Source organism: Erythranthe guttata, chromosome 14, assembly GCF_056151865.1.
Source record: "Erythranthe guttata isolate IM_541 chromosome 14, IM_541, whole genome shotgun sequence".
Classification (NCBI taxonomy): domain Eukaryota; kingdom Viridiplantae; phylum Streptophyta; class Magnoliopsida; order Lamiales; family Phrymaceae; genus Erythranthe; species Erythranthe guttata.
Genome location: NC_142546.1, coordinates 13522977 through 13540610, shown reverse-complemented (window position 1 = coordinate 13540610; position 17634 = coordinate 13522977). Strand labels below are relative to the sequence as shown.

The 17634-nt window shown below is 32.6% G+C and overlaps 4 protein-coding genes, 1 long non-coding RNA gene and 1 other non-coding gene across 6 annotated transcripts; 2 read left to right on the top strand and 4 right to left on the bottom strand.

Moving 5' to 3' along the window:
* Nucleotides 1-5241: 5241 nt before the first annotated feature.
* On the bottom strand, nucleotides 5242-6895 carry LOC105956312 (Cytochrome b561/ferric reductase transmembrane with DOMON related domain-containing protein). The gene is made up of 4 exons (XM_088814248.1): nucleotides 6600-6895; nucleotides 6108-6504; nucleotides 5736-6031; nucleotides 5242-5652 (listed from the first exon to the last, which is right to left on the bottom strand). The coding sequence occupies exons 1-4, from the start codon at nucleotides 6807-6809 to the stop codon at nucleotides 5359-5361; spliced, it is 1197 nt and encodes a 398-aa protein (XP_088670374.1). The 5' UTR covers nucleotides 6810-6895; the 3' UTR covers nucleotides 5242-5358.
* A 275-nt stretch (nucleotides 6896-7170) lies between these two features.
* Nucleotides 7171-8390, bottom strand: LOC105956297 (uncharacterized). The gene is made up of 2 exons (XM_012980140.2): nucleotides 8258-8390; nucleotides 7171-7969 (listed from the first exon to the last, which is right to left on the bottom strand). Exons 1-2 carry the CDS (start codon nucleotides 8309-8311, stop codon nucleotides 7277-7279), a joined length of 747 nt encoding a protein of 248 aa, XP_012835594.2. The 5' UTR covers nucleotides 8312-8390; the 3' UTR covers nucleotides 7171-7276.
* LOC148765225 (uncharacterized) lies at nucleotides 7792-8611 on the top strand. The gene is made up of 2 exons (XR_016029890.1): nucleotides 7792-7923; nucleotides 8085-8611. It is a non-coding gene; the product is annotated as an uncharacterized LOC148765225 (long non-coding RNA).
* Nucleotides 8612-8919: 308 nt separating this feature from the next.
* TRNAA-CGC (transfer RNA alanine (anticodon CGC)) lies at nucleotides 8920-8992 on the top strand. The gene has a single exon. It is a non-coding gene; the product is annotated as a tRNA-Ala (tRNA).
* A 255-nt stretch (nucleotides 8993-9247) lies between these two features.
* Nucleotides 9248-13772, bottom strand: LOC105956333 (phragmoplastin DRP1A). The gene is made up of 16 exons (XM_012980182.2): nucleotides 13398-13772; nucleotides 12858-12921; nucleotides 12635-12739; nucleotides 12353-12454; nucleotides 11950-12000; nucleotides 11778-11839; nucleotides 11565-11655; nucleotides 11434-11498; nucleotides 11041-11235; nucleotides 10798-10917; nucleotides 10627-10697; nucleotides 10314-10539; nucleotides 10175-10225; nucleotides 9865-10093; nucleotides 9639-9778; nucleotides 9248-9525 (listed from the first exon to the last, which is right to left on the bottom strand). The coding sequence occupies exons 1-16, from the start codon at nucleotides 13524-13526 to the stop codon at nucleotides 9397-9399; spliced, it is 1830 nt and encodes a 609-aa protein (XP_012835636.2). The 5' UTR covers nucleotides 13527-13772; the 3' UTR covers nucleotides 9248-9396.
* A 1012-nt stretch (nucleotides 13773-14784) lies between these two features.
* On the bottom strand, nucleotides 14785-17345 carry LOC105954283 (E3 ubiquitin-protein ligase SINAT5). The gene is made up of 3 exons (XM_012977957.2): nucleotides 16740-17345; nucleotides 16045-16431; nucleotides 14785-15343 (listed from the first exon to the last, which is right to left on the bottom strand). The coding sequence occupies exons 1-3, from the start codon at nucleotides 16932-16934 to the stop codon at nucleotides 14984-14986; spliced, it is 942 nt and encodes a 313-aa protein (XP_012833411.2). The 5' UTR covers nucleotides 16935-17345; the 3' UTR covers nucleotides 14785-14983.
* Between the last annotated feature and the right edge of the window lie 289 nt (nucleotides 17346-17634).

The following is a 17634-nucleotide window of genomic DNA, read 5'->3' as shown; positions in this document are numbered from 1 at the left end:
TTATATCATACACGTTATGTATGTGAATCTAGGTAGGTAAATTAAAACACTATATTTGGGCAATATAATGAATATAAAAACAGTATATATGAAATAAAATATAATTAAATAAATAGGGGATCATAAGGGTAGGCTGATATCCATAATCCAATAATATTAATAAAATGTGAAAAGCAGGCGATGACTAAGAAAATTAGGGAAACGAAAATTCCGACTATCAAAAAATTTGGTCAAATTAATTTGAGTGGTTTGTAAACAAATTAGCACATACACATAACATTACCATATGCAATCTATATAATATATAAAAGTTGAATTGCATAGCTAATTGATTGACATTTGGCAATTTCAATTGATGACATGTCTTCAATTTCATCCCAAGTGGCGAATTGGTTGGTCGAAATAAATCATCAAAAAACATGTCATCATTTTCCAAAATTAAAGATAGTTAAATATGTTTAATTATTTTATTAATATATTTATATCCTACCATATATAAAATGCTCTAAATATATCAACTTTTTTGAAAACCCTAAATAAATTTATTTTTGAATTTAATTTTATAAATAATTTAATTTTAATTTAGTTAAATTCGATTTAAAATCTTCTCTTATTATAATTGGATGATTGGTGGTGTTACGAATTTTTTTAATTTTAATTCATAAACTTGGATTTATATTAAAACAAATATTGTAGAATAAATTATTTGATATTATACATTTTACATGAACATGACTAGAGAATATGTATTTTTTTTTACTAATTTACTATTATATATTAATATTATCTATAAAAAAAGATAGATATGTGTTTGAATTTACTATCTTGCGAAAATTGACACCATTTGTTATGCCATGTGTAGAGTAATATACTCCCACTTATTTATCATATTGAAAATTATACTACATGAATTTCATGTTATTATTTAAATAATTATTTTTTTCTTCACTGAAGAATCCAGTGACAATAAATTTTACGATTGATTTAACTTTTTAAATTATATACTAATTAAAATACGAATTTTATCATGATTATACTAATAAATTGAATGACCTAAGCTAAGTTTAATCAATTGATAAAAAAATGAATTGATTTTATATATTTCAAAATATAATAATTCTAAATCTTTGGTATTAAATTCATTTTTATTTAATGGCTAACATTAATAATATCAATTGTTTTGTTTAAAATGTATAATGATCGTATATACTATATATTGTATTCCACTAATAAGGATTTCATTATGACTCTAATAAATATAATTATGGAAATATCTAGATCAACACTAACCCAAAAGTATCAAAATGAGTTTGCAAATATTTATGTGCTATTTAATATTTTATTTTGATATTTATATAAATGTATTTGCTCCAACCATAGGTATTAAATCGTTGTTAATTAAATATATCTAATTGCCACATGTTATTTTCTAAATGGACACTGAGGTGGTTGAATTCATAACTCATGTTTGATATTTTATTCACCATGATTGCATAATGTATTTTTACATTTGAAAGATGAAATATCAAAATACCTCATTTCATAAATCTAATGGAATTAAAAATTACTATTTTGGAGAATAAAAATGGTGGTTAAATGTTTTGATAGCTCATTTAATAATCTCACTCGAAGTGCTCTTGCCGTATATAGTTTATATTAATAATTTACCTAATGTTTGTTTCCCTCTTACATCAACCGCTTATGGTATGATTTTTGAAGGAATTTTTTTATTACGTGAAATATTCCAATAATGCTTATTATACCCTGCACACACGACATTTCTTTATGGTACTTTTTAAATACAAAAATTACCCTCAGGTGAACTTTACACGAAATATTTATTCTTCTTAAATAACACTTTCACATTTTTTTATTATTACCATGACCACCCCTGAGGGTAATTTTTAAGTTTAAAAAATATGATAAAAGAAATGTCCCGTCTGCAAGGGTAGACTCCATATTTTTTGGGATATTATATAGAATAAAAAAGATTCCGTACAAAAATCACACCATAAGGGGGTTGTGTAAGACATAGACAAACATAAGGGGAATTTTAGTAATCACCGATAAGTGGGGGTGTTTTCTGTAATTTAGTCTAAGTTCAGGAGGATTTTCATAATTTATCTTATTAACAATGATTATTGTTCTTTTACGTCTTAATGTTTGCTTATACCCTTATAATATTTTATATAATTTTAATGTCAATTTGATAATATAATTAAATATTAATTTCTAATATATTTAATATGTGTTTTTTTATGGTTCAACTACCACACATAAAAAATTTGATATAAATGTTCGAGATTGAATAGAATTATTTTTTTTATACTAAATAATAGATCATTGCTAAAACAATTGTTGCAAAATTAGAATTTTTGATTATAATTATAATTATAATTATAATTATAATTATAATTATAATTCTTTGAATTAGTATTAGTATTAATACTAGAAATAGGATTCAAATTGTAATTATGATTAATATAATATTAGGATTAGAATTATAGTTAAGATTATGATTATGCTTAGTACGATAATTAGTGACATGTATTAGTATTAGGATTATGATTAGCATTAAGTTTGGGATTAGAATTATAATTAAGATTAGAATTAGAATTAACACTAGCATTAGCATTCACATTAGTATTATTAGTATTAAAATTATTAGGCTTATGATTAGTGTTAGGAATAGGATTATGATTAGGATTATGATTAGAACTATGATCAGTGTTATGAATAGAATTAGGAATAATAAGGATTTGGATAATATTAAAATTACAATCATAATTAGCATTAGCATAATAATTAGCATATCTAGATTACATTAGCATCAAAATTACTATTAGCATTAACATTAACAATATTAACATATTAGTATTAGTAATAGTATTAATAATAGTATTAGTTGTAATATTAGTATTAGTAATAGTATTAGTATTGGTATTAGTATTAGTATTAGTATTAGTATTAGTATTAGTATTAGTATTAGTATTAGTATTAGTACAAATATTAGTAGTAACATAAGTATCTGTATCAATATTATTATTGGTATCAGTATAAGTATCAGTATCAGTATCAGTACCACAATATCTATCAGTACCAGTATCAGTATCATTATTAGTATCGGTATCAGTATCAGTATCAATATCAATATCAGTATCAGTATCAGTATCAGTATCTGTATCAGTATCGGTATCGGTATCGGTATCGGTATCGATATCAGTATCAATATGTGTATATGTATCATTAGCATTAGATCATTAGCAATAAAATTAGTTTTAGCATTTATATTAGTATTAGTAATAGTAAGTATTATTACTAATATTAGTATTAATATCAGGATAAGTATCCGTATCAGTATTAGTATCAATATCAGTACCAGTATCAGTACCAGTATATGTATCAGTATCGATATCAGTTTCAGTATCAATATCAGTATGAGAATCAATATTAGTATCAATTTTAGTATCAGTATCAATATCAGTATCAGTATCAATATTAGTATTAGTATCAGTATTATTAGTATAATATTAGTATTAGTATTACTATTTTTATCGGCATCAATATCAGTATGAGTAACAATATTAGTATCAGTATTAGTATGAGTATCATAATTAGTAATAATATTCGTATTAATATTAATATTACTATGAGTATCAATATGACTATCAACATCAGTATCAGTATCAGTATCAATATCAGTATCAATGTCAGTATCAGTATCACTATCAATATCAGTATTTGAATCAATATCAGTAAGTATTAGTATTAGTATTAGTATAAGTATTAGTATTAGTATTAGTATTAGTATTAGTATTAGTATTAGTATTAGTATTAGTATTAGTATTAGTATTAGTATTAGTATTAGTATTTGTATTAGTATTAGTATTAGTATCAGTATTAGTATTAGTATTAGTATTAGTATTAGTATTAGTATTAGTATTAGTATTAGTAACAGTATTAGTATTAGTATCAATATAACTATTATTAGTATCAGTATTAGTATTAATATTTGTATTAGTATGAGTATTAGTATCAATATTACTATCGATATTAGTATTAGTATTAGTATTAGTATTAGTATTAGTATTAGTATTAGTATTAGTATTAGTATTAGTATTAGTATTGGTATTGGTATTGGTATTGGTATTGGTATTAGTATTTGTATTAGTATTAGTATTAGTATTAATATTAGTATCAGTATTAATATTAGTATTAGTATTAGTATTAGTATTCGCATTAGTATTGATATTCGTATTAGTATTAGTATTAGTGTTAATATTAGTATTAGTATTAGTATTAGTATTAGTATTAGTATTAGTATTAGTATTAGTATTAGTATTAGTATTAGTATTAGTATTAGTATTAGTATTAGTATTAGTATTAGTATTAGTATTAGTATTAGTATCAGTATAAGTATTAGTATTAGTGTTAGTATTAGTATTAGTGTTATAGCAATAGTATTAGGATTAATATTAGTATTAGTATTAGTATTAATATTAGTATTAGTATTAGTATTGGTATTGGTATCAGTATTGGTATTGGTATTAGTATTATTATTAGTATTAGTATTAGTATTAGTATGTGTATCGATATTGATTAGTATCAGTATTAGATATTGATATTAATTAGTATAAGTATTAGTATCAATATTAATATCAATATTGGTATCAATATTGGTATCCATACTGGTATCGGTATTGATATCAGCATTGGTATCAATAAGGACGTATACATCTTATCTCTTTTGCAATATTTATAAGTTGTATTGTTGTTTGAGCAATTTGCATCACTAATTAAACGTCATTAGTTATAAACTTACAGGTTATTTGAATATCTATTTTGTTACTTCTCTCCTACCATGTTTGTTGTTAATTTAGTTATTTTGCAAAATATTAACATTGTGTAGTAGGTTGCATTCCTCGAACTAGAGTTATACCATATATTTTAAATGATTTCACTTAATCTTCATATCGTGTTTGTGCGCTTCACGTTTTCTTCTTTAAAATATTTAATTTAATCTCATATGTTAAAATTCTGAAATAAGAGATAAAGTTTATGGTTTTTTTTTTATTTTCTTCCATTTTGTTTACTTGAATTGCTATTGTTATAAAGAGATAGTCGTTTACATATTATTATTTTTCTCATTTTAAAACTGACATCCGTGCAACGCACGGGTGAAGAACTAGTAAATTATTAAACTTTAAATGATTGAAATTGACATTCTGCCAAATATTCCTACAAAACAATTCACTTGATTTCGAAATGCTATTTTCACCAACCAAAACAATTTGAACAACTAAATATTTTCACACAGCAAACAATAATACATTTTTTAGCAATAATTCCTATATTATGTTACAGAGATATCTCTTGCTGAATTGAATGAATTGAAAAGGCAGCAAGTTTTTCTCTCTCCTCCACCTTTCTAATTCTCAACAATGTTTCAAGAACAATAACTATAACCAAAATAGAACCAACAAGAAATCCATAACCAATTTTCCATGATTGCCCTTCCCCTGCAATCTGAATCCCCATAACTATATTAACTGCTCCAAAAAATAAGCAAATCCTCCCAACCCAATTGTGGTACCAATTCCAATACCTTCTGTACTTACTGTCTTTACTCGGTCGTGTAATAAACGCCAAAACCTGAGGTATGCATGATTCAGTTAGTACTATGTTAATGTTGACTAGATATGTATCGATTTAATTTGAAAGAACGAAATTTAAACCTGGAGAACAGTGATCACGAGAACAAAGATTCCGATTCCTTTGTGTGCTGGAATGGAAGCATGCATTTTGTTGTAAAGGGATATCCCGACAACAACTGCACCGATTCCGAGTAGAAATCCGATGAACTGAAATGCCACGTGGAGGTAATACCAGAGGCTGTCTTTATGTTTGAGATATCTTGCTAAAATTGCTCCAATAGGAAGAAAAAGACCCCATCCTAATAAAGCCAATGTCCCGTGTGTTCTCCTATCTTTGAATACGCTAGCAGAATTATCGGTTCTTGAATCTGTTTTACCTGTCCGAAAAAAGGGTTCTTTTCAAGTTAAAAATAAATAAATAAATCATTAGTTGATTTATTAAGTGAACCAAACCTGATGAGAAATCGAAGTTTAAGGTTGTCTTGTCGTCGTGTACAGTGAGGCGGTGGTGGTGGGGGGTTTTGGTGCTGAAAGCCAATAGAATTGGCTGGTTTTTTAGGGTTTTATTGAATTGTAATTGGAATGCCAAGTATATAGTCGCTCTGTTTAAGGCAACAAACGGTGGGGAGTTAGTCAAAGGTAATTCACCTTGATCCGGTTTGATTTCCGAAGGGGTGAAGCCCTTTATATGATATTGCTTTATTCTACCTTGGCCTTCAAGATTCATCCACCCCACAATGCAGCTCGAGTTTATCATTTTCCCAGTTTTGGAAAACCCGATTCCAACCCATCCGGTTGTGTATATGGTTGATAATACAATGGTGATTTCGTTGTTCTTGGACCGTGAATACTGTAACGAAAAAAAAAACAAAAGTGCATATAAATAGTTGTACTATGTTGTAGTAAAAGAATTTTGTGTGTAGTGAAATTAATGATCTTACTTACCCTTAGTAGATATGAGTTCCAAAGTGGTTTGCAGATCATATTGGGTAAAGTGCCGTATGGAAAAGGGAGGAACGAGGTGAGATCGGTGTTACATAGTGGGTTTTCGATATCAGCTCCTTGTGCAACGAGAGCTGAGTTTATGAAAGTAACTAAAACCGAGAAAAGAAGAAAGCTCGATTTAGAAAGTAGGAATTTCGGACATTCCTCCATTGTGTTAATTAGAGCAAGAAAATCGAGAGAGTGGTGTTAATTAATGTGGAGGCATTTGGAAATGAAGAGAGATAATAAGAAAGAATGTTGTAAAGGGTTGTTTGGTGGGAGGGGGTTTCTTGATTTGGAAGCTTGAGTGGTGGGGGTGGGGCTGAGCTGCACGGTGGTTGGAGGTGGCTGGCTATCATCATTCATTCCCGCCAAATCTAATTCATCAAAATAAACCCTCCAGCTGTTTGTCTCTCTCAACCCCAAATTTTTTATTTGAAAAAAAAACTTATGATATAATTGACTAAACAATTTTCATAATTAGATTAGAAGAGATTGCTTTAAAATGTGGTAAAATTCGAAAGTAATTGGGTTAACTGTCATTGTTGTGAAACTGCTTAGTAAGTGGCAAAATCCAACAAACTTATCTATAATTTTACATGTGAAATAAACATCATAATAATCTTTTTGCAGAACAATTAGGAACAATTAGGCATCCTAAAAATATGTTCCTCCCCACTTTTTTCATCCACTTGAAAAATCCATCTGCTCTTATCTGTCTTCTTCACGACACCCCCTCGTCTCTCCGATCTCGTACTATAACTCCCCGATTTGCTCTTCTCTCTACTCCCAAAATCATTACTCTTCCCGATCATAGTAATCTCCATACCCCGACCAATAGGATGCATCATTGACCTCACTCTCGTCTTCTTTTCCACCCCCTTCAAATGGCCCCCCAACCCCTTTTCACCCTCCAACAAATTATTAGCCACCACAACCGATCTTTTCGGATTCACATCCAACTTCTCCAGCAACCTTCCGTAGTCTTCCCCTTTGCAATCCACTAATGAGAAGTCGATATTCTCGTACTTGAGCAACGTCTCTGCGGGGTCCCCTGTTTTGAATTCCACTATGTCGCCTAGACCTAAATCCTCGATTATTTTACGGGATTTGGTGCTACTGGCTAGGTTTGCTGGCTCTGGGAGAATGCAGATGAGTTTTCCTCCGGTTTGTCTGGCGGCTGCCGCTAAGGCTACGGTTGATGGAGACACTTCTGAAGTTACCTCCACGATTAGCTTTGCACTCATGCCTGCTGCTAAGGCGGATATGAATTCGTTGCTTTCGGGTACTTGTGCTTCGCGTGAACCGCAATCTTTCTTGCATTTATTGCACTGTTTTAAGGCACACGATCGAAAGGCGTCTGTTAGAATCGATGAAACTTCATGCTTACTCATATAAACATATCAAACAAATAAATTAAATTCCTCCTATCAAATGTTTTTGCAGGAAGGGCAATGAGTAATCGAATGAATGCCAATTGCAAGAATTAGGATACCCTCGTCAATATGAAACGAAGGCCTCCTTGTTCAAGCAACCACGCACCATGCATCGTCAAAATTCACGCAATGCGCACACGAAAATGACCCCAAAAAAAAAAGGAAAACGTTAGGGAAATGTACCAATTTTAGGGCATCAAGATATGCATTTGTAGCACATTTGGGAGACCACTCCATTTTGACCGTGTCGGGGAAACAGAAATTGTGATATGGGAGATGGAGAAGAAGTTTGATTGATCTGTCTAGGGTTTTTACTGTTTTTCTTTTTTATTGTTTTTCTAGAATTTGTGTGTTTAGCTATAACTTGTGAATTGTGAAAATAGTTGTAATATTAGGTTTAAATATGGGGGAGACGATCAAGGGGGATTCAACAATTACCAATGGTGTGTATTTGGAGTTGGTGTCAATAATAAATTAAACCGAGTAAACAACGCGGTAATTATCACTCCGATAATTCTGATCAATTACTTTGACCAATTACGTCTTTTTATTTAGGATTATTGATAAAAACCAAAACGTATTGTTTCCGTGTGCATGGCTACTCATCACAAGTGCACAAGTGCTTACAAATTATAATGCAATATTATTCTAAGATATATCTTTAAAGAGTATTAGGAAGATGATATTAACACGTAAACAATTCTCTCATTAAAATTGTAAATAATTATTGTAAGACATTCAACTGAAAATACCACAATTAAAAGTAATAACATTTATGTTAGTAAGAAAAAATCTACCCATGCAGATGTCTATAATTAATTTATTCGAGAGAACACTTTCAAAATGGGGGTGTAGCTCATATGGTAGAGCGCTCGCTTCGCATGCGAGAGGCACGGGGTTCGATTCCCCGCACCTCCATTATTTACTTTTTTATATGGTTGATTTTATTGTAAATTATTTCTTTCCCCTTCTCTGTGGCACGTTATAAATTATTTGTGTTGGTTACTCTGTTAATAATAGCCCTTATCGAACAATATTGTTCAAACATAGTAGTATATCATAGAACTAAGTACTAACGTTGCGCAATCAGTTTAACATCTTTCAATTGTGAATGAACTACCAAATCAAAGCGCTGGCAAAAGATTCTAACTCAAAATTTACACCTGAATAAAATTTGGCAAATATAATCTATAAAGAATATTGTCACGTAAAAAGAATTGAGACTCTATCAATAAACAACTCCTGCATGTTCGTATACGAAAGGGAAATAAATAAATAAAAATCAAGACAAAGAGTAATTAATGGGTATGTATATAAACTATCTATTTGGACCAGGCTACAGAATCAATCTCTGATTGAGCAGCTCTGTATAACTCCAGCCTCTTTGCAATAGAGAGACGACGCTGCATAATTGCCGGATCCTCGTCTAATAATTTACCCAACTGTCTCGCCTGGATAGAAAGCCAACTAGATAGATTAATGGAATTGTGTGTTGTGTAATATTATTACCTTAGTATAATCCTATCTTGGCAACCAAAAGAATAGTGCATGAAGAAATTCATACCTCCTTTTTGCCTAATTCGGCGAAGAAATGATCTAGTAAGCTGCGCTTCGCCTCTCGGACTTGACAATAAACGACAGACTTGGGGATTGAGTTTCTCAAACTTGCACAAACCATATTAACATAAGACAAGACAGTTGAGCCTGAAACGAAAAGTATTGAGGTATTATTAGTCAAAACTCAACGAAATTAGCATATTAATGAAAGAAACACGAGTCGCTACACTCACCAATTCGTCGAAGATAGGAGTCGTTATATCTATCGAAAACCGAGTGCGTTGGATTGCCACCCTTCTCGACATCCTGAGGAAGCTTCCGGAAGAAATCTACAGTTAAGTAACTGTTTTCCATTTCAACTAGCTGTAGAGTTGCCCTCTTGCTTTCTTCCTTCATCCTGTCTAATGATTCAACAGCAGCATTTCCAACTTCCACTCTCAGTGAAGGGTACTGCTTCAGCTCCTGCAGGCAAAAAACGAAAAGCCTATTAACAACCGCTTATATTCTCTAGCATTTTATGTATTCACAAAGTTAGGTACTTACCACAGTCTCGTTAATTGACTTATGAACTAGTTCTTTAAGTATTGCATGAACCTGAAAAGTGGGAAAATACCAACAAATTTGCAGTGCAGATAAACCAACATAATAAAGAATAAAATTGTAAAAAACAAATAATATATACCGCATCGACAGATGCCTCAGCAGGACCCTTGATTGTAATCAAGGCAGTTTCAATGAGACGACGATAACCCTGTTCAGGTGCTATAAGATGAGGTTGATAACCATCAGCTTCGGTTATTAATTTCCGAACATTTTCCATTGCCAGATGTTTGTCAAACTGCAAGCGTTTCAATGCACCAGGTAGTTGGTTATCAAAGACGCTGTATATTTTATCACCACCAGGTCGACTGCAGAATCATGTCACAATAAATATGATGATAAGAATAGATTATTGCATACTACAAAGTTGTTATTTTGAAAACACAGATGCATACACTCCATCAAGATGCTCCTTGAATATTCCATCAAATATTCGGCAGATTTCCATAATCATGTACAATTTTCCCTGCAGTAACAATAAGGGGTAGGAAAGATGAGGGTTCTTCACTGCAGATTCTTCCAATAAAGGGATATTAACTAGGCAATAAATGGTAAAGCTTACTTACTCCAGCATCAGTTGCAATGGGTTTTCCCAAACGGCTCAACTCAGATTCTAGCTCAATAATAGTTTTATTGATGAGTGACTGAAGTCCTGGAATTCGAGATTTGATAACAGCTTCCAAATGCTACAAGATGAAGCGGCTCGAATTAATACATAAAATAAACTTCATACATCAACTTAATTTTAAGACCAGCATGTTTTTATCACTAAGATAGGAAGGCATCACTTCGGAGTCATGTTTGCTTACTTTGGATAGAACTTTCCCTAGATGCTCAGAACCCATTCTAGCAGCAAGATGTTGATACTCTGGGGTTTGAGCAAAATACTCACGCTCTCTGCGCCTAGCAGCAATCATGTCTACGTTTTTGTTAATGTCAGCTTGAGAGCGATTAACAACACCTATCCATGGGAACTGGAGCTTATATGATTTTCCCTCCAGAATCTAAAACGAAAAATAAATAGAACAGTTAGAGTATATCCTTTCATCCTTCTATAACAATAACAAAATGTTCTTCGGGACTTAAAAGTCAACTATTTCTGGAAAAGACAGTATAATAAATTATCAAAGTCGACAAATCCTCAATTTAATTCTGTTTACTTGAAAATATGTCCAGATTAGTGGTCTCAGTTTTCAACTTACATCCACAGCATCTGTACCCTTGTCCATGAGATCAATCTTTGTCAATACCCCAAAGGTTCTCTCTCCTGAAATAAGACAAATATATTGTCATAAACTCCATTTGAAAGATGGCGCTAGTAAATAAGCCATACCTTTTGGATCCACTTCACGAGAGATTTTTATAGCATCAGATGTTGCAAGATCTTGGTTGGCAGGTGAAACTGCCAGAATGATACAGTTGGGCTGCAATAGATATTTTTAACAATAACAATTAACTCAACTTTACTGCAGTGAACCATAATTTTTTTTAACCGCTTTCTCCTCTTAACATCATAGAAAAAGAATAAACAAAAAATTGTAAGTACCTTTTCGATATAAGACCGCACCATGTTTTCAATGTCCATCACAATGCTTTCGGACTGACCGTCTACGATATAACAGGACAGCAATCATTCCAGTTATTTCTAAGAGAAAATGTGACAAAAGTGAAAATAGCTAGTTCAAATGACGAGAAATGTCTAAGAGAAAAAGACTCACCAACAGCCACTTTCGTAAGCCCAGGAAGATCGATCAAAGTCAGATTTACAACTGCAATTACGAGAAATATGCAAATCACTTCATACTTAATAAGCATAAAAGGAGAATATAGTTTCATGCTTTACATTAAAAGGGACTTCATAATTCAGAAACTAATGAAGCAAACAGTGAGTACCAAACAAATGTTTCATAAATATAGCATTACATTAGGAAATGACTGATTCCAAATTATTCTGTATTCATTTTATTCGACGCATGAAATAAATGCTACCTACCTAGAACTTTTACTATATTTTTCATTTTTCATTGCGGGAGATTTTTTTGGTGATACAGGACATAGCGTACTGTAACCTCAGATTCTTAAATCAGAAACGTTCAAATGCCATGTTGGAGTCGGACTCACCATTAGGTGAATAAATGCTGAGATAAATAGGAACGGTAGATATTTGTTTGGAACGCCCTGTCTCTCGATCAGTCTCATCACCGATCTCCTTTCTCACAGCAGCTGTACAAAGCATATTAGCGTCAAAGATTTACAAAGCCTGGGAATGTATGGTAGGCAAAGGGCATATATGGAATAATCAAGTATTAGCAGATCTCGTACTACAGCATGACAAAAAAAAAAAAAAAAAGGTCTGGATAAAGTGATAGAGAAACCAAAGTAATTATATTCCATAAAACTTACCAAAATCAGAGAATTTCTTCCTAGGAAGATGTCCAAACTCTCCATACTCTCTACCTTCATCAATCCGATGAAGCTGCAGGACCAGTGGGCGTCGAGTAACAATACCTGTGGTTTATACAAAAAAATCAATCGTAATATTTTCGACATAAGCACATAAGGTAAGTTCGAGTAAATGCCATTACATATACTGATGCACCAATAAATATGGAATGACAGTAGTTACCAGATCCACGAGGTAAAAAATCCTTCCCAACAATGCTCTCCAGTACCGAGGACTTTCCGGAACTCTAGAACCATAAGATATGAATCAGTGTCACTTCCAACAATTTGATAAAGTAAATCAAGTTGTAAAAAGGTCCATCCCATGACAAATGAAAACCATAAAAAAAACTACCATCTGGCATAATTGATAATACTCAATTACGATGCACGAAATGCAAGTTTAAAAAACACAACGAAGCACCAAATCACATCACATATTAAAATCTATAAGTCCACATCCACTATGCATTTCACACAAAAGTCAGAAGATTGGACCTCTGGTTACAAATAAAAATAAATAAATTCCACTGCAAAAAAAAAAAAAAAATTGAAGGCCAATCGGAATTCAATTTACATAAAAATTGACGTATTTAACAAAAAAGTATATCGGACGACGTCCCTTCTCAGCTCAAATTGATCGGCATTACAAATTCGCAGATAAAACCTAGACACCAAAAAGAAATCTCTATATATAAATATAAATTGAGGAATTGTTATATACCTGACCGCCGACGACGGCAATTGAAGGAAGGGCATCCCAGAGAGTGGGCAAGGCGCTCTCGTCGCCGTGATCGCCGAGCGCGGTGCATGCTCTCTGAAGTCTGTTGACCAATGCTATCAGGTTCTCCATATCTAGGACACCAGAGATTCACCGAAAGGCGAGTAGACTCGAAAATAATCGAAATGCGACGCGTAGAAGTATGTATCAGAGGGGAAATCAAACACCTGATAATGTATGATCTTAATTTATTTATTGCGAGAAAATCGGGAAAATGCTGCAGATCAAACTGATAGAAATCGGAGTGTGAATGTGAAATGGATAAAAGTAGAGGAATTGTTGAATCCAAAGGTGGCGATATATGGTAGATGGTGGTGGTGGCTTTCCTAATAGGGAAGTGGATGTCGGAAGGGAACCATGCTTTGGATTTTGAAATACACAGAGCCAGAATCGTGCTACGGAAAAAGCGCGACGACGACTTTAAAAGTAGGATCTGGGCCGTTATCTCAAAATTTTAAATACAATTTTTTTTTTTTTTAAATTATAAAACATTCATTTATTTTTTTTACAAAAAAAGTTAGTTGAATAATAATTTCCATATTTTACTAAAACACAAAGATATGGTATTATATTTGTCATGTGAATAATACTAATAAGAAATGAATTCCTGAATAAAATTGGAATTATATATCTGGCTACATTAGCAGCATCGGCCATGTGTGCGTGCAATCTGCAAAAGTATTCTTGCATTTTGTGTCGAGAGGAAATGCTATTTCAAAATTATGTTTGTTCGCACTCTGCATTGTGCACTGCTTTTGACGACTACTTGTGTTGTGGCTATATGCCATGGTGTGGGCTGATTCTTTATTTCCAGTTTGTTGGGGTTACTTGTTTACAACATTTTTTAAGTTAAACTATTTGATATACCTAATTGGGCCAATCCAATGGGCCCCAATTTATCTAATAATTAGGCCCACAACACGAAAGCCCAAGCACCTTCAAAATAAGGCTTGGGCCCAACAAAGTAAGCCCAACCCAATCAACGACATATAAATAGATGTTTTACTCATTTGTTAAGGTACGTTCGATTATTCGCAAGTAATCTAGAGTTTGATTCTCTCTACTATTTTCCACGATCCGTACATCTGACTTGAGCGTCGGAGGGGTTTCCGCCGGATCAACCCCCGACTTAGTTCACGTGTGCTCATTTCGCAGGACCTCAGGATCATCAAGTTGTCAAGCTATTGATCAGCTTTGCTCTCCCAGCTCGTTTTCTACACTACCCTAGGTGATCTAAGCAATTAGCATAATCATTATTCATTTGATCATCAAAAAATTTCTTCACCAATTTCTTATTTGCCATAAAATAAATCGACTACAAAATTGTTGAAATCTCAATTTACGTCTTAAGTATTTCATAGCTTCCAGTTTGAAGCAAGAGTCCATCAATTCCAAATCAGTTCAAGAAATAGATGTTTTGTGAAAAATGACACTTTTCAAGAATGTAATAATAATATCAGTTAATTAAAAAAAGATGATGTTTCTTTCAGCTCAGATGATCGATAAAATCAATAAAGAGAAACCATTAATTACATAGATAGATTGGGAATGCATACACCATCAGGGCCTTGTTGTTCCTTCCATATTCGCCCCGTAACACGAAGCTTAAGCTCTTTCCTCTCACCTCCTGAGAAAAAAAGTGCCATGTTTCTCTGTATAATGAGTCCATCGTGACTGTCACGAACCTTTCTGTGACCGTCTCTAACGCTTCGTGGGGTCCCCTCCCATGTTAGTTTCCTTCCATTTCCACCCACTTCCAAACTGTAGCTGTAGTTCCGAGCATCTGCTTCGTCTCCCATGAATCGCAGAAATGCCATGTACACTGGGGCCATTCCTAGTTGGAATGCTTCGAAATGTAGACAAAAGTACTGTCCAAAACAATGGAACACCTGTCCACAAGATTTATATCTGTTACATTACATATCAAATTTCAATCCACATTTCAGATACAAATTGTAACGACGGTTTCGAAATTGGAACGGTATTATCGAATTCGGCCGATTATGATCCGAGAATTTCTTATTTTGGAACAAGTTCTTACTTTCAAATTTACAAAATTTCGATTTTCGATTCATCCAAAAAAATCGGAACGGAATTGGAATTAGTTTTTCAATTCCAAAAATTATTGGAATGTTTCCTAATTTCGATCCGATTCGTTTGATTTTAGCCCCTAGTTGTAACAGATGAAAAAAATTCAACATTTGCATACAGACAACAAGAACCGTCATTGTACATTCGTAACTTTAGGCATTGTGTATGATTGGACAGATATGTTAATGAAATAAATGGACCTTATTTGATGTTTATATAGAAGAATAATTTTCCATGCCCTCCCAACTATACTATTGGGCACTCGTAAGATTGTACTAATCCCACAGTAGCAACCAAACGAGACCTTAACAGATGCAATACATTCACTATTAGGTGAAATAGCCACTAAATCCCTATATACGGAAAGGAGGCAAAAAAAACCCGGCATTGTATGCATACCTTAAAGCTAACTAATCATGCTTCACAATATGATTTAAAAAGCTAATTCGAGGTAAATGGATACTACATATTAGAGAGAAATAAACAAATAAATACTCACAGTTAGCATCCAGGTGGCATTCTCTACATCTCGAGGGTTGGATTTAACATATCGATGATTAAACGTGCAACCAGAATGCATATCGACTTTGTGGTCGTCTCTGAGGTGAGAAACTAGGTATGGAATATCCCCAATAATCGAGCACTCCGATCCAGCGTACGGGCAGTTGTAAGGCCTGAAATTGCAAAGCGCCTCGTGCTTCAACTTGCTGTAATAAGGGAATATTTCAGGACATCCAACTGTAATGAACTTGCAAGGCAGTTCGAGAGATTCAGCCACTTTTTCTAGCGCCAAACAACGTATGTCTCCGAGTTCTTGTCTGCAAGTTGGGCATCTGTTTTGAACCCTAATTTTACAGGTGGAGCAGAGGGTATGCCCATTGTGGCACTGCAGTATTTTTAATAACATTTGAGTGATCAACAATTGAGAAAATTATTACAAAATTAAGATGGAATTACATAAATTTCCTCAAGTAAAATGCAGCACCTTTGAGCATATTACAACATAAAAACAAAAAAAGATTGAATCTTGCAATAAAAACCTTCTATTTTCATATATATAATCAATTGGGGTTTGACATTAGTTTCCTACAAAAACAACATTGCCACAATAGAAATTGATATAATAAAGAGAAAAAAATTGAATCTTGAAAACAATGAACAACAAAAAACCAATGAATCAGCAGGAAAACAAACCTGATGGATAGGAGGGTACATAGAATTGGTACAAACAGGGCATTCAAGAAGTTCATGAACACTTGTGGTGGCTGGATGAATGTTGTGAATAATGGGCTTTGGAGAAGGAAACATAGAAAATGAACGGGGGTGAGAGATCTCATCTTCATCCATCATGCTATCAACGGTTGATATGCATTCAATGCTAGATTCCATTCTGAGAGGTAGGTTTCCTCCTCCTAGATCAATCTGTTCTGCATTTCTTGATATGTTGATGGAATTTTTGAATTTGATCCCATGTTTTTTATTTATTTTAATTTAATTTTGCCATGTAAAAATGGAAGGTAAACAGAAAAGGAAAAGCAGGAAGAAGAAGAAGGTGCTTTTCTTGATGCCTGTCTATGGGAGAGAATCTGTAAAGGGTAGTTTGGATTAGGAAATTTGATCGACTTTTTTCACTTTCCCTTTTTCTTTTTGTTTGCCCCTCTCTCTTCTTTCTTTCTTTTTCGTTTTTCAGATTTTAAATCAATGACCCTCTTTCTATTTCATTTTCTTATGGCCATTCAAATGTATTTTAAATAGAAGTACATATTTTCATTTATTTGAATTAATATACATTAATGTAGTACAAATTAATATGATGCATGTTAGTTGATAATTGTAATTGTGAAAGGATATTTAAATAGAATAAGTGGTAGAGAAGGTTGCCACGACTGAACAGTTTGTCCTTGATATGGAATTTTAATGATATGTATGTACAATGGGACATAATACTAATAATTTTAATTATTAATAATATAATAATAAATGTATCATGTATGTATGTAATTATGTATGTACACAGACAGACAGAGAAGTGTTTGAAATAAATTTGAATATGTGGGCCTTGTTTTGGATGCAAAGTTTGGGCTGGATG